Below are 13,598 nucleotides of genomic sequence, written 5' to 3' on the forward strand. Positions count from 1 at the left end.
TCATCGGGGGAAAAAAAGTAATACAGACAGTGCACATTTTTAAACGAGAGCAATTTGATGTTCGGAGGCTCGGGGCTTGTGACGCCGCAGCGCCGCGCTCCCCCAACGCCTCACACCCGGGGGGGGGGAGGGGACCAGGTCGTGGCGCGCAGGCGCAGCGCGGCGGAGACCGGGGCAGTGCGGCCCCGCCCGGCCCGCCGAGGTGTGCTTCCGCTTCCGGGCGGGTGCCGCGGCTGCTTCCGGAGCGGAGCGGGCGGCGGGCGGCGGCGGCGCCATGGTGAGCGCGGGGCCCCGGGGCCCCGGTCCCCTCCCCGCTTCCTGGGGCGCCGCCGGGCCTAACGCTCCTCTTTTCTCTCTTTCAGGCTCGCAACGCGGAGAAGGCCATGTGAGTGCGGCGTGCGGGCCGGCCGGGCCTCAGCTCCCCGCAGCCCCCCGGAGGCAGCGCCTCCCTGCCCGCGGCTCGGCGGCTGCCCCCGGTTTGCACGGCCTGCTCCGAAGCCCCCTGCTCTGAGCGCGGCTTTCTGTGCTGAGCGGCGGGTCCGGGGCTGCTGTAAAGGCGGGGGCTGGCAGGGCTGGGGCACCTCTGCTGCGGGGACTGCCTGAGGGAGCTGGGCCCTGGGAAGAGAAGGCTCCGGGGAGACCTCGCAGCGGCCTGCCAGGGCCTAAAGGGGGCTGCAGGGGAGCTGGGGAGGGACTCGGTGTCAGGGGGTGCAGTGATAGGACAAAGGATGACACTCTTAAACCAAAAGAGGGTAGATTTAAATTAGATACAGAGAAGAAATTCCTTACCCAGAGTGCGGTGAGGCACTGGCCCAGGCTGCCCAGAGGAGCTGTGGCTGCCCCATCCCTGGCAGTGCCCAAGGCCAGGCTGGATGGGGCTGGGGGCAGCCTGGGCTGGTGGGAGGGGGCCCTGCCCATGGCAGGGGGTTGGGACTGGGTGGGCTTTGGGGTCCCTTCCAACCCAAACTGTTCTCTGACATGAGCCATCTGTAAAGGAGGAACCTGGTGCTGTGGAGCTTGCAGCGCTGTGCTGGGCAGTGCTGCTGGCTGTGCCAGCCAGTCCAGTACAGAAACTGCAGCAGGGGCTGGATAATGAACGCGGAAGTTGTTCTAACATTTCACTATGGTTTTAGGCAGTTTCCATTTTTGGAACAGAGCTGACAGACTTAGACAGGCATCTGTCAGCATGGGTTTAGGTATAACTTTTGCCTGGGATGGTCTTGAGCAAAATCAGTCTTTAATATCTTAATTCTCCTATTGTCTTTCCAAAGTACCTTTTCAAGAAGGTTTTCAGACCACATATTTAAAACTACTAAATTAGAAGCTCATTAATGTATTTGTTTTGCATTCATTTTACTGAAATATTTGTTGAGTTTGTAATAGTAATTCAAAGAGAGACTGAAGGGACTACAGCTATGTAGTACCCTGTGAGGTGCTCTCATACAGTGATACAACCCAGTGCACCTTAGGCACTGAATTGAATGGTGCTGTATTTCATTCTGGAAATGCTTCTGTGCTCCTTAACAGTAGATGGAGCCCTAGATAATTGTCTTACATGCAGAGTACAGATATGAAGCTAAAGAGAAAGTGTTAAGTGCTCTCTCAGTTGTTTTGTGCTTTTTAACATAACTATTAAATGTTTTGTAAATAAATAAAACCATGTATTAAAAAGATGGGGTCTGTATAGTCTCAGCTTAGTTGTAAGAGACTTGAAATATTTTAGACATTTTAATAAGCTTGATTGCAAGGTGCTGCCCTCAATGAAGGTTTTTTTTTTTTTCTTTTTTATGCTAAGATAAGTACATTTTATGCTTGTGTTTGTAACTTGTTGTCATCCTTTTACTGGTAATATCTAACACATTGGAATATGTTAAATAGAAAAATTAATTAGTTGCTTGCCAGGGTTTGTCTAAGAAATTAACCGCTGAGGATTTCTAGTGTTGTAGAAGTTGGTAGTCAGAAGAGCTAGTCAATGAATGCGTTTCGTTTTCTACAGAATGGAGGAAACGTTAAGTTTTCTTAACGTTCGTTAAGTCTGTAATATAAAAAAAAAAAAAGAACTTACTGCAGTTGAGGTGTAGATGTATAGAAGTAAATTTGCTTCCTTCCTTTTTTTTTTTTTTTTTTAGGACGGCCTTGGCAAGATTCCGTCAAGCTCAGCTTGAGGAAGGAAAAGTTAAGGTATGATGTAAAAAACTAAAGCTTTGTTAGCTTTGATGAAGGGTGGAATGCAGCCATGTACAGACCTGTGTAACAGTTTCCAGAAAGACCATGCACTGCATTCAGGAATCATATAGGAGCTTGGCATTAGTCATCCGGAAAGCGGTTAAAGTAGGGGCTGTGTTTCACAATGACACAAAAGAGAAATGGTAAATAGAATTTTCTTAAATAACTGCTTAAAATACTGGTAAATAACAATCGCTTATGGTAGTATTCTAACAAAGTAATAACCATGGAACAGAGGGTCTTCAGGATCCTTCTGAACTCGAGGCTTGCGTGTGACAATAGTGGCATGGTATTAAACCAACACATGATGTCTGCATCTGATCATAATTGTCTTGGCTCTTATGGGGCTTTTGGGGAGGGGGAGGGTTGGGAGCTGGAATTGGCATCAGATTTACAAAGTTGGTAAGCCCATTTTAGACATTAAAAAATATATACATATTGTAATGCAAGAAATAGCACCCCTAAACCCACGTAGAACCTTAGTGAATGATTTTCAACTCTCTCTGGATGTTTCTGTACGTTTTTCATTGAATCATAACTCAAATTGCAAGAATATTTATGTAGGGATCAGAGTGTTCTCAATTTTTTTTAGACAGGTTTATAATTTTTAACTTTGGTAACTGGCAAAGAAATTCTGGAAATTCAAGTGTCTGGTGTTCTGGTGTTCGCACTGTAAGGAGTGATGTTTTACACATAAGATGGGACAGTTTCTGGTATGCTATGTGAAGGAAGGCATTTTTTGTTTTTTTTTTTTATATATAAAGGGTTGACCTGTGGAAGTACTGTAGGGAAAGGGACAAAATAATTGCACGTGGTGCTATTGTGAAGGTTGGGGGAAAAAGTGTTTAATTAACAGTAGTTGGGAGAGTACAAAATGAAAACATCCTGAAGAAAAGTTATGGAATTTAGGTAGTTGTAATTGAGAAAGAAAGGCCCAAGCTTAAGAGCTGCTTGGAAAACAGTGGATTTTATTTAGATGCTAGTATATTGGAAAATTATGTGAATGCAGCTGTCCTAGATGAAACATTATTCATCTGTGTATTGATATGAAGGATTAGGTGACAAGTTTTGTTTTGAATAAAGTGGGATTATGTAGTTTACGGTATTCTGTGGTAGTTTAATTTGGCAGGTCTGTAAGTAGTCATTTTTTATCCACTCATTAAAAATTGGTGGGAGCAGAAGGTACTGGATGCTGGTAGCGTAGTTTAGGATTAATCAAGCAACAAAGTTCTCATGAAATGCTGTGATCGTATTGATGCTAGATTGTGTGTTTTTTTTTGTCTGACAGGAGCGAAGACCTTTCCTTGCATCAGAGTGTAATGAGTTGCCTAAAGCTGAGAAATGGAGGCGACAGGTAATGTGAATAGATCTTTATAATTCTGTAGCAGGTGGAACTTTTGTAAGCAGGCTGTCTAAAACAGACATGCTAAATTTTTCAGACTTCTTCAGTATACTGAGTTAATCGCAGTTTAATTTAGGCAGGAATATCATACAGTTCACCACACGTGTTCAGTGAAGGTACAACCACATTGCAATGCCCAGGGCCGTGTCCAGTTGACTTCTGAATATCTCATGGGATTGGGATTCCACAACTTCTATGGGACCCTGTACCAGTGTTTGACAGCCCTTTTAATGATTTTTTTTTTCTGTGGATGTACTCAGAATTTTCCTGGCCCGATTTGAATTTGTCACTGCTTGTCCTACTGGCATGCACCTCTCCAACAGCCTGTCTTTTTCTCTATACCCTCCAGAAGACACCAATAGGGTGTTTCCCCTTCATCTTCTCTTTTTAGGGTTGAACAAACCCATCTCTCTCTTAGCCTTTCCTTGCTTTCCTTCCTTGTGTCGTGTGCTCCAGCCCTCATCATGTGTATGTTGTACTCCAGGTGTGATCTCACAAGCGGCGAATAGAGGGGAAGAATCAATTCCACGTGCTGGCCACGTTCTTGCTAACCCAGAGCAGTGTGAGGTTAGCCTGTGCTGCAGTGTTGTATCATTGACTCCTGTTGAGCTTTTTGTTCAGCTTATTCTTCAGAAGCTGCTTTCAGGTCATTCAGCAGTTGGCCTGTACTGTTAAATGGGCTCATTCTCCCAGATGCAGACTTTGCCTTTTCTTTGAGGAACTTTGTGGAACTCTGTAGACCTATTCTCTAACCTATCCAAGTCCCTCAGCAGCCTTTGCTCCCCCCATCTGGTCTCATTGTGACCTTTCCCAGAGTGCATCCAGGCTGTTAGAAACTTTAAATGATGCTGACCCTGGAGGGGTGTCACTAGTAGTTATCTGCTAGCTGAACTTTGTCCTGTGTGTCACAAGCTTTTGACTCTGGCTTGTCCAGCCAGTATTGGTATTGAAATGGCACTGAAAGGCTTGCTAAAGCAAAGGTAAACAGCGGTCACTGAGCCTGCCAGCTCATCATAGGGCTGGCCTGTCGGACATTCCTCTCTTCCCTTCTTTGCCTGAAAAGTCAGAGGTGAAGTTATTGGATATACTTATTAGGAATTTGATTGTTTATGATAACTGATGTAAAATAATTGCAAGTATTTTAAGCCTTTGAGGTACTGTGTTAGTCCAAATAAAATCTATGTTGATATTTGAAATTGTTTTTGATCCAGAAAGTGGATCTGAGACTAAGACAACTTCAAGAAGGACTTTTCTGGGTTTTCTAGTTGGTTGTGGGTAGGTGGTGTTCTTTTTTTTTTAATGGAGAAATTCACTTCTATGTTCTTATTTAACTAGATCATTGGCGAAATTTCCAAGAAAGTGGCACAGATTCAAAATGGTAAGATTTTTCTAATTAAATTTTATCTGTTTGAATCTCTGGTCCTAGCCAGGAGATCACAGTATTCCATGTGAGCAATACGCCTTTAGTAAGTTGCTTAATTTCTTGTTTCTTTTCCCCTTAACAGCTGGGTTGGGCGAATTCAGAATTCGGGACCTGAATGATGAAATAAACAAACTTCTGAGGGAAAAAGGACACTGGGAAGTCAGAATAAGGGAGCTAGGAGGTCCTGACTATGCTGTAAGTGCAGATTGTTTTGCACTACATGGTGGTTCTGCTTACAACTAAAGTGCATAATGAGAAAAATCCTTGCAACATTTAGCTAACTATTATATGGCCAGTGTTTATTAGAGAGGAACCTTATTTAATCTCTAAATACTTCTTCTAATGTGATTTAACATTTGTTTCCACGATGAGCAAATCTGACTTTTTATTTGGCGCACTGGTTTGAGGGGTCTTACCTTCCTGTTAAAAGTGAACAGCAGTGTTCTGGTTTTATCCATCGGTAAGCTTTTATTTGATTCCGTGCCTTATCACTCTGTAGAAAGGTTTCTACTTGGGTCACCTAGTTACTGCTGAAAATGAAAGGAGACTAGCCCTCATTTGCCAAAACATCAAAAGTGTTTTTATTGTCAGATTTAGTAGTGCTTATTTACAGGTTACCTGAACGTAATAGTACAGACAGTAAGAAGGATTTAGATATTCTGTCAAAGTGAATCAGGTATGGGTACTTTATTGTTTTCATTGTTGTTTTAACTGGGTGATTTCTAGTAAAAGTAGAGACTGTATAAAGATGAGCTTTGAGGGCGTTTTACTTGTACGGTTGTTTGAACTGATACAGCTTATCTCCTTTCTCAATCCTTTAACCTATTAAGATGCCTATTTTTATTAAGGAATAAAACATAAAGCAACTAACTGTTTATTTTTCAGAGGATTGGACCAAGAATGTTAGATCATGAAGGGAAAGAAGTTCCAGGAAACAGAGGTTACAAGTACTTTGGAGCTGCAAAGGATTTACCAGGAGTTAGAGAGCTTTTTGAAAAGGAGCGTAAGTAAATAACTCTTCCTAGATACAAATCTGTATAGTAGTATTTTTTTGAGATACCACTCAGACTAGACAGTAAATTTTACTAGACTATTTACTATAGTACGTAGGGAATGCTAGTAACTACATATCCTGGCCTGTGTCTCAGAGCAGCTACATGAAGTGCTGAACTCAAGAAATTAATTAAATGCTATTTCTTTGGACAAAGAGCACCTTTGACTCTTTACAGTTTAATAAAAGAAGCATAGAAAAGAATAAACTGTTTTCTACTGTGAGTTCAAAATAGTAAGTACTAATATTCTATAGAAACCTTCCAGCATAGCAGGTTGACTTTAATGGTAAGCTATAGGAACTAATTAAAAAAAAAAAAAAGAAATTTGAACATAATTTTAGATGCAGGAATCAGGTGTCATAATAAGAAAATCCAGCTGTAAGTAGATAAAACTGTGTATTGACTTGTCATAGGATGAGAATTACTTTGATTTGAAAATGAGGCAAGCCTGCTGAATCAGCTCTGTCTTGTTTGCTGTCTCAGGAATTATGGGAGGTACTACGTGATCTGCGGCAGCCTGGGCCAGTTTTCTAGTTTCTTTCATATAATAGTCTTGCTCGATACTGGGACCCCAGTACATGGAGAAAAATGCATGACAGAGTGTAGAGTTGCTAGATGGTGCCAACTGTGTGATAGGAAGCATCAGGGTTGTGCAGGCCAGAGTAAAATACCAGCACTGATACTGCCAGCAGTTCAGATCATCCAGTGATAATTAGATTATTGTGGTAGTTATAGTTGCTGCGAGGTTGGTGGGGGTCAGGAATGCACTGCAAGCTATTAGGGTTGACTTTATGAATAACAGACATGTATTTTTCAAGCCCTTCCACCACCCCGCAAAACTCGAGCCGAGCTTATGAAATCCATTGATGCCGAATACTATGGCTACAGAGATGAAGATGACGGTATTCTGGAGCCACTGGAACAAGAACACGAAAAGAAAGGTATGCAAGATTCAAAAACCTCTGTGAATAGTCATCTACTTTTTCTTAGATGTGTAGACATTAGAATGTCCTGGTAACTAATGTAGAGAAAAGCCACTCTTTACCTCTTTTTGAAGTAATAACAAAAATGTTTACTTTTACGTGTGTATTACTTCATGGCTGCGTTTTCTAGAAAATCTCATTCTGTATCTAGCACCCTCTTTCTTGGAGAGACCTAATTCAACCAGAGACCCACAGTTCCAGAATAGGCAGTAAAAAAAAAAAGTTCAGAGTTCTTACTTTCATTTAAAAAAAAAATTGACACTTCTCACGTCCCATACTGTCAGTCAAGTCCCAACCAAATGCATCTTTTGAATGACATGCACTTTTTTCCCCACTGTAGTGTTCTGTAACAGAGCAACAGTCTTGCCTGGTCTTACTGGAGAAGACAGAAGGACCAAAGAAGTCAGTTCTCCCACTTCCCGCTTGCACGCATTCCCATCTTTTCTTTGAAATACTCCACTTTTGCCCAGATCCAGCACATCTGCTAGCATCTGTAAATATTAGCAGATGAGCTTCTCTGCCTTGAAAGAGAAGAGAGTAGTTACTACCAGAGTAGTTATTTTGTATTTAATTGCTGGTGTGTTTTTTCTCCCTGGTGGCATTTGTCTGTAATCCTTTCCGCTAGATACGATGGCTGCTAGGAGCTTGTCAGATGAATGGCCTTCTGAAGAGTAGTAGCTGACTTTGATTTGGTTTAAATCTCAAGTTAAGGTGAACTGATGCTCCCTTGATACCCTGTTGAAGAGAAAACAGAGTTCCTCTTCAGGCTACTAAAACTAATTTTAATATCTCATCCCCCAGTTTCTTGTGCAGGCATGAAAAGTTCTACTCCAATGTACACATCCTTTTCTCTGTATGGAAATGGTTTCATATTTTTGAACATCTTTGTCACTCTTCTCTTAAGCCTTTTCCAATTATGCCGTTCCTTGAAATACGGAGTGGAGGTGATCAGAACTACACATAGCATTTAAGATGTAAGTCCACCGCGAACTCTTTCTTTACAGTGACAATTACATTTTATCAGTGATTGTCACTGTCCATTCCTAGTAGTTCCTAACAGTCAGTCTGGATTTGGCTGTGTGTTGAATTATGTTTTGTAGGTGATTCAAGGTCTTTTTAAACATTAAATTAGATCAAGCAGGAGAGATGATGAACTCTGAAGTTATTATTTTTTCCCATGGATAACTTGTGCATAGCTGGCACGTAGGTACTTAAATAACAATTGTGTAAAGCATTTCTGGAGGATGGGGTGAGGGGCACTTAAGAGTTGTCTTTCATCTTTACAACTGTTAGTGGTTTCGTATTGTTAATAAATAAAGTTCCCCTTTAAAACGAACACTTTCACAATAGATGATACTTATTTATATCTGTCACCTTATTCTCCAGCTTTGTTCCTACTGACTTGCCCAGTAAAGACATCAGAATTATGAGTTCTTTGAACCCTCTTTGAAATCCAGCACTGTTTCTGCCATCTGGTATTTGTGTAGTTTTAACCATGAGACCCTACACCTTCAAGAGCTTAGCTGTTTTGTAAATAGTTGTTTTAGCATTTCAGGTGACCACTCATTGATCTTGGCAATTTGTTACTATTTGCTTTGTATGTTTGTTTCATAATACCTTCTATTGATGCTTCAACTGGAGGCAGATCCTCATTGCTCCATACGAAAAGGTCCTGGCAGGTTCTTCCACAAAACACAGCAGATGAGAAGATCATTTTTTTTCTTGAATAGTTTTGCCATGTCCTAGTGCTCCTTTTTGTATATGAGTATCTCTTCGGAATTAGGAAAAAAAGTTTAATGGAGACTGCAGAATGTGACTTGTTAAGTAGGTTGAGCTTGTAACTGTTTTTAATACTTAGTGGCTCTTGATATGGTCATCTACTTGTTACACTTACCCCTCCTCAATGATGAGATCTTCACACTATTGTGGTGTATTAGAGCCTCGTGACTTACTGGCTAGGTATAGGACAGGGAGGAAGGAGGAAAAAAAGGACATACTCCACTTATCTGTGTCCTGCAGTGTAGCTTGGGGCTTTAACCCAGGTGAGCAGTAGCTGGCTGACAGACAGTTGATGCCATAGGAAGGGAAGTTGTGTGCGTTGCCAGAAAGGTATCTCATTCAGTGTTTCTCACGCGTCCTGCTAACCGCAGGCAGGAGAGGTAGCCTATTTGCATTTGTATGGTTACTGAAGAGAATTATCATCTTTGGTGATGGTGCTACTTGAAATAATAAGGATAGAGGTAGAGATGCTAGCAGAACCAATACATGGAAATGAAGCAAATGGGTGGGGGGGAACTGTATAAAAGAGCCTTGGTTCGAGTTAATGTGGCTAGCGTAACCCTGAATTTGTCTTTCAGTGTGCATTGCAAGGAATGTCTTTTTTTTTTTTTTCCCAGTATCATTAGTACATGATATCTAAGATTCCCTTTGGGTCACTTGTTATCTAGGTTCTTGTGACTTTTACCATGTGATCAGAAGAGTTAAAGTGTTGTAAAATGAAGTATTGAAAAAAAACTTCTTAATTTGTGTAGCTTTTCTGTTAAGAAACCACACAAAACACAGCCATGTGCCACTGGTTAGATCTTGCTTTCTTAGGGAGACCACTTTAATGTTCGCTTTGGGAGCCAAGGGGGATGACTGTTGAATTCTATAGTTGTAGGCATTTCTACTGCTTAGTTGCATTAGTTTTGCACTTTCCTACAATTTTTAGGCACTTAAGTTGTCACTGATGAAGCTTCTTAAAACTTGTGTTCGAGCTCTTAGTAGCTCTCAGTTGCATAATGAAGACAGGACAGCCTAAACGGTCCTAGCTAGCAGTGAGCTACAGAATTGGAAGCATGCTACAAAATAAGCAAGAAATGCACTCTGAGATGAAAAGTACTTGTGTGGGTGGTCATTCCATGGAGCGTAATCATATTTACCTACATGGTGACCAGGATTCCTGTAGCTGCTGACATGCTAGAAAGCTGAAGTCACTTACCCTGGTCACGTGGCTCCCTGTTTTTGTGTTAACAGGGTCAGTTGATGTTTATCCATGACATTCAGAATCTAAAACATATCCCAGTTAGTACTGTGACAGTGTGCTACTTACTAACATTGGATTTTGCTCAGACAGCATTGACATCGATGTTCGACAGTAAGTGCATATTACAGATGTAGAGGATTTAACTGAGAAGTTTAAGTCTTTGGAAAAAAAAAAAAGCTTTGGAAATTGGAGACAAATCAAAGGAACTCTCGCTTCAGTTGTTGCAGGACTGCTGTTGAGGAAATTGGAGCTACAGCTGGACCATGCTGCTTTAAATTGCTCTCACATACACCTGCTCTTTTCCTTTGCCAAACAGTTATAGCAGAAGCAGTGGAAAAATGGAAAATGGAGAGAGAGGCACGACTTGCGAGAGGTGATGAGGAGGAGGATGAGGAAGTAAATATCTATGCTGTCAATGAAGATGAGGTATGTGATGGTTAAGGTGATGTTACATTTCATGTGTCTTCTCTGTTGCCTTATGGAAGAAGAGAGATTTTGCTGAGAACCTCTCTGCTGCTGAATTCTGCCCTTCTCTCTGCCTAAATTCCTGTTCAGTAGTCCCTGTTTAGTTTTAAAAAAAAATATTAGTAGATAAGTATGTTTGGTCTAAGTTTACAGAATGATGAAAGCTGGCAGATAGGAAAGACATTTTGCTAGAGGGAAACAACTAACGGTTAGCTGAGACCTTGTGATTACCTGTCATTGTCTGGACTGCTGGTACTTGTATGGTAGTGTGTTACCAGCACTGTTGAGTCACACTTTTAAGTATGATCTTACCTCAGTAATAGAATCGTAGAATCATGTAGGTTGGAAAAGACCTCTGAGATAAGTCCAACCCTTAACCTAGCACTGCCAAGTCTACCACTAAACCATGTCTCTGAGCACCACATCTACACGTCTTTTGAATACCTCCAGGGCTGGTGACTCAGCCACTTCCCTGGGCAGCCTGTTCCAATGCCTCAACTCTGTCAGTGAAGAAATTTTTCCTAATATCCAACCTAAACCTCCCCTGGCACAATTTGTAATAATACAAATATTTTTTTGTGTGTAGTAAATTTCAGGCCATCAATTTATAGCAAAAGCGTTTAATGTTCAGGGGTTTGTTCACAGTTGAATTTTGATACAACAAGGTTTTGCTGATGCTGCAGTCATCACTGTTACCTGCTTCTTTCTTCTCCCTGCACCCAGAGGCAGTAAGGGAAATGAAAGATATTCCCAGTGTGCTCAGAGATCTGTAAAAGAGATACTGAAAGCCAGTTCTTATTTCTCAGTCCATACCCAAGAGGGTTTATCACTAGAATGAAAAGGAGGTAGTCAGTAAGTTAAAACTAGTTATTCCTTCTGTATCTTGTTTTGTTTGTATTATTTTGTGATTCATAAGCCCATCTCTTAGGCATGAGAAAGAGGCAGTATAGAGCTATACAGGGAAACGGTGCATATATTTTATATTTTTTGAGGCACTTGCTTTCTTCTTGATTGGCTAGCTCCTCTTTTGTTTATAGCTTTGCTATTGTAGCCAGAGTTACATAGGAAAGTAGAGATTGTGGCCTTATGTTCATATTATTTCCACAACAGAGGAAAAGCCATATGAAGAAGAAAAGCAACAATTCTGAAAATGTCTTTGACCGTAGGATCTGAATGTAATGCTTGTCATACTCTGTTGTTGTTTGGTCCTTTTCACCTACTTTCTGTGTTTTTGTATCCTCATTTATTTTCTCACTGGTTCCTTCTGGCACATTTGTGTTTGACTCCTTCAGAAAGTAAACTTAATGTCATTTAACTTTTTTTTTAGTCTGATGAGGAAAGTGGCAAGGAAAAAGAAGGTGAAGAAGGCCAACAGAAATTTATTGCACATGTTCCAGTGCCAACTCAGCAGGAGGTAAGACATCAGAAAATCGAATTGCAGACATGTGCTCTTGCTATTGCAAGATACATAATTTGTTCCTTCAGTGATTTTACTCTGTGACTGTTTAATCCTCTTGCAAATGCTGTGGAACTGCCCACAATTACAGTACCATTGCTATACCCCTCTTCATTTGAGAATTTCCTAAACCTTCATAAGTATTGCATAACTTGGAATATGTTGTGGTGTTACCACAAAATCACAGAATTCTGGGGGCCCCAGATCTGGATGCAGTGCTCCAGGTGGGTCTCATGAGAGCTGAAGAGGGGGGAGAATCACCTCCCTCAACCTGCCAGCTACCTTTCTTCTGATGCAGGCCAGGATGTGGTGGCTTTCTGGGTTACGAGCATACTTTTCCAGATTATGTTCAGTTTTTTTGTCCACCAGTACCCCCAAGTCCTTCCCCACAGGGCTACTCAATCCATTCTCCGCCCAGTCCTATTTGCGCTTATGATTGCCCCGACGCAGATGCAGGACCTTGTGCTTGGCCTTGTTGAACTTCATGACGTTTGTATGGGCCCACCTCTCAAGCCTGTCAAGGGCCCTTGATGGTATCCCTTCCCTCTATTCCACTAATTTTATACCAGTGTAAGCCTCTTAACTTTCACTGTTCATTTCTTGTGCTTCTTCCTGTTTTGCTAGCTGGCTGTTCTGAGTTTCAGCATCTCAACTAAGCTGAATGTCTTACTTTTATACTTCCAGATTGAGGAAGCTCTTGTACGGCGAAAGAAGATGGAGCTTCTTCAGAAGTATGCTAGTGAAACTCTCATGGCACAGAGTGAAGAAGCAAAAAGACTTTTAGGATTATAATGCTGCATGAGTATGTCCTGGTTTTATATAATCCATCCTAAAGCACCAGTTTGATATATTCTGACAGCAGTCACTTTTAGCTCTGAAAGTCCCTGTGAATGTTAAGAGTAAGTTGTAATCAAGTTAGTGTACTCTGCAAAAGGAAGAACACTCTTTTGGTCAATCTGCTAAGATGACTTGCACTTCGGTGCTGTGAAAGATCAAGCCTAGATTAGCATGGCTTCTACATCTCCAGTAACAGTCTTCAGTCATTTCACTTTGTGAAACACTCTGCGGCAGTGCATCTTACAGATAAACCAGCAAACCAAATGACTACTTTCATTTTCATTACTGACTGACTATCGCTAGAGAAATCTAACTGATGTTACTGCCGGTCTGTCTCCTGTATCCGTGCTGTATGTAAACATATTTCTCATGTTGAGTTTAGCTGACCTGAGTCCAAAAGTAACTTACTCTGTTGTGCCTGGTTAGTTTACCACAATAGCTCAGAACCTGCTTAGAGAGAGCTTGATGGCAGATCTTGAATGTTTTTGAAGTTGATTTGCGTCTTTATATAACACATGCAGTATTGTCCAAAAGCTGTTACCATTTTTATGGTTTGGAGCCGTGTGTATGGACTGTTCAAATGCTGGATATTCTAGCAGCTAGTGTAAATACTTTCATCTTTGCAATACCTTGTTCAAATATTTTTATTAAATTTTATACACACTAATGTCTTGTTTCATTCTAGTTCAAAGGATTGTGCTCTTTACCCTAATCATAGTCAAAGAATAG

The 13,598-nt window shown here is 41.3% G+C and overlaps 1 protein-coding gene across 1 annotated transcript; it reads left to right on the forward strand.

Moving 5' to 3' along the window:
* The first annotated feature begins 178 nt into the window (after nt 1-178).
* ISY1 (ISY1 splicing factor homolog) lies at nt 179-13,536 on the forward strand. The gene is made up of 11 exons (XM_035558425.2): nt 179-277; nt 363-385; nt 2,130-2,181; nt 3,515-3,580; nt 4,964-5,006; nt 5,134-5,246; nt 5,937-6,054; nt 6,922-7,044; nt 10,428-10,537; nt 11,904-11,990; nt 12,717-13,536. The coding sequence occupies exons 1-11, from the start codon at nt 275-277 to the stop codon at nt 12,822-12,824; spliced, it is 846 nt and encodes a 281-aa protein (XP_035414318.1). The 5' UTR covers nt 179-274; the 3' UTR covers nt 12,825-13,536.
* Nucleotides 13,537-13,598: the final 62 nt, after the last annotated feature.

The sequence above is a fragment of the Cygnus atratus genome, chromosome 10 (genome assembly GCF_013377495.2).
Source record: "Cygnus atratus isolate AKBS03 ecotype Queensland, Australia chromosome 10, CAtr_DNAZoo_HiC_assembly, whole genome shotgun sequence".
Lineage (NCBI taxonomy): Eukaryota > Metazoa > Chordata > Aves > Anseriformes > Anatidae > Cygnus > Cygnus atratus.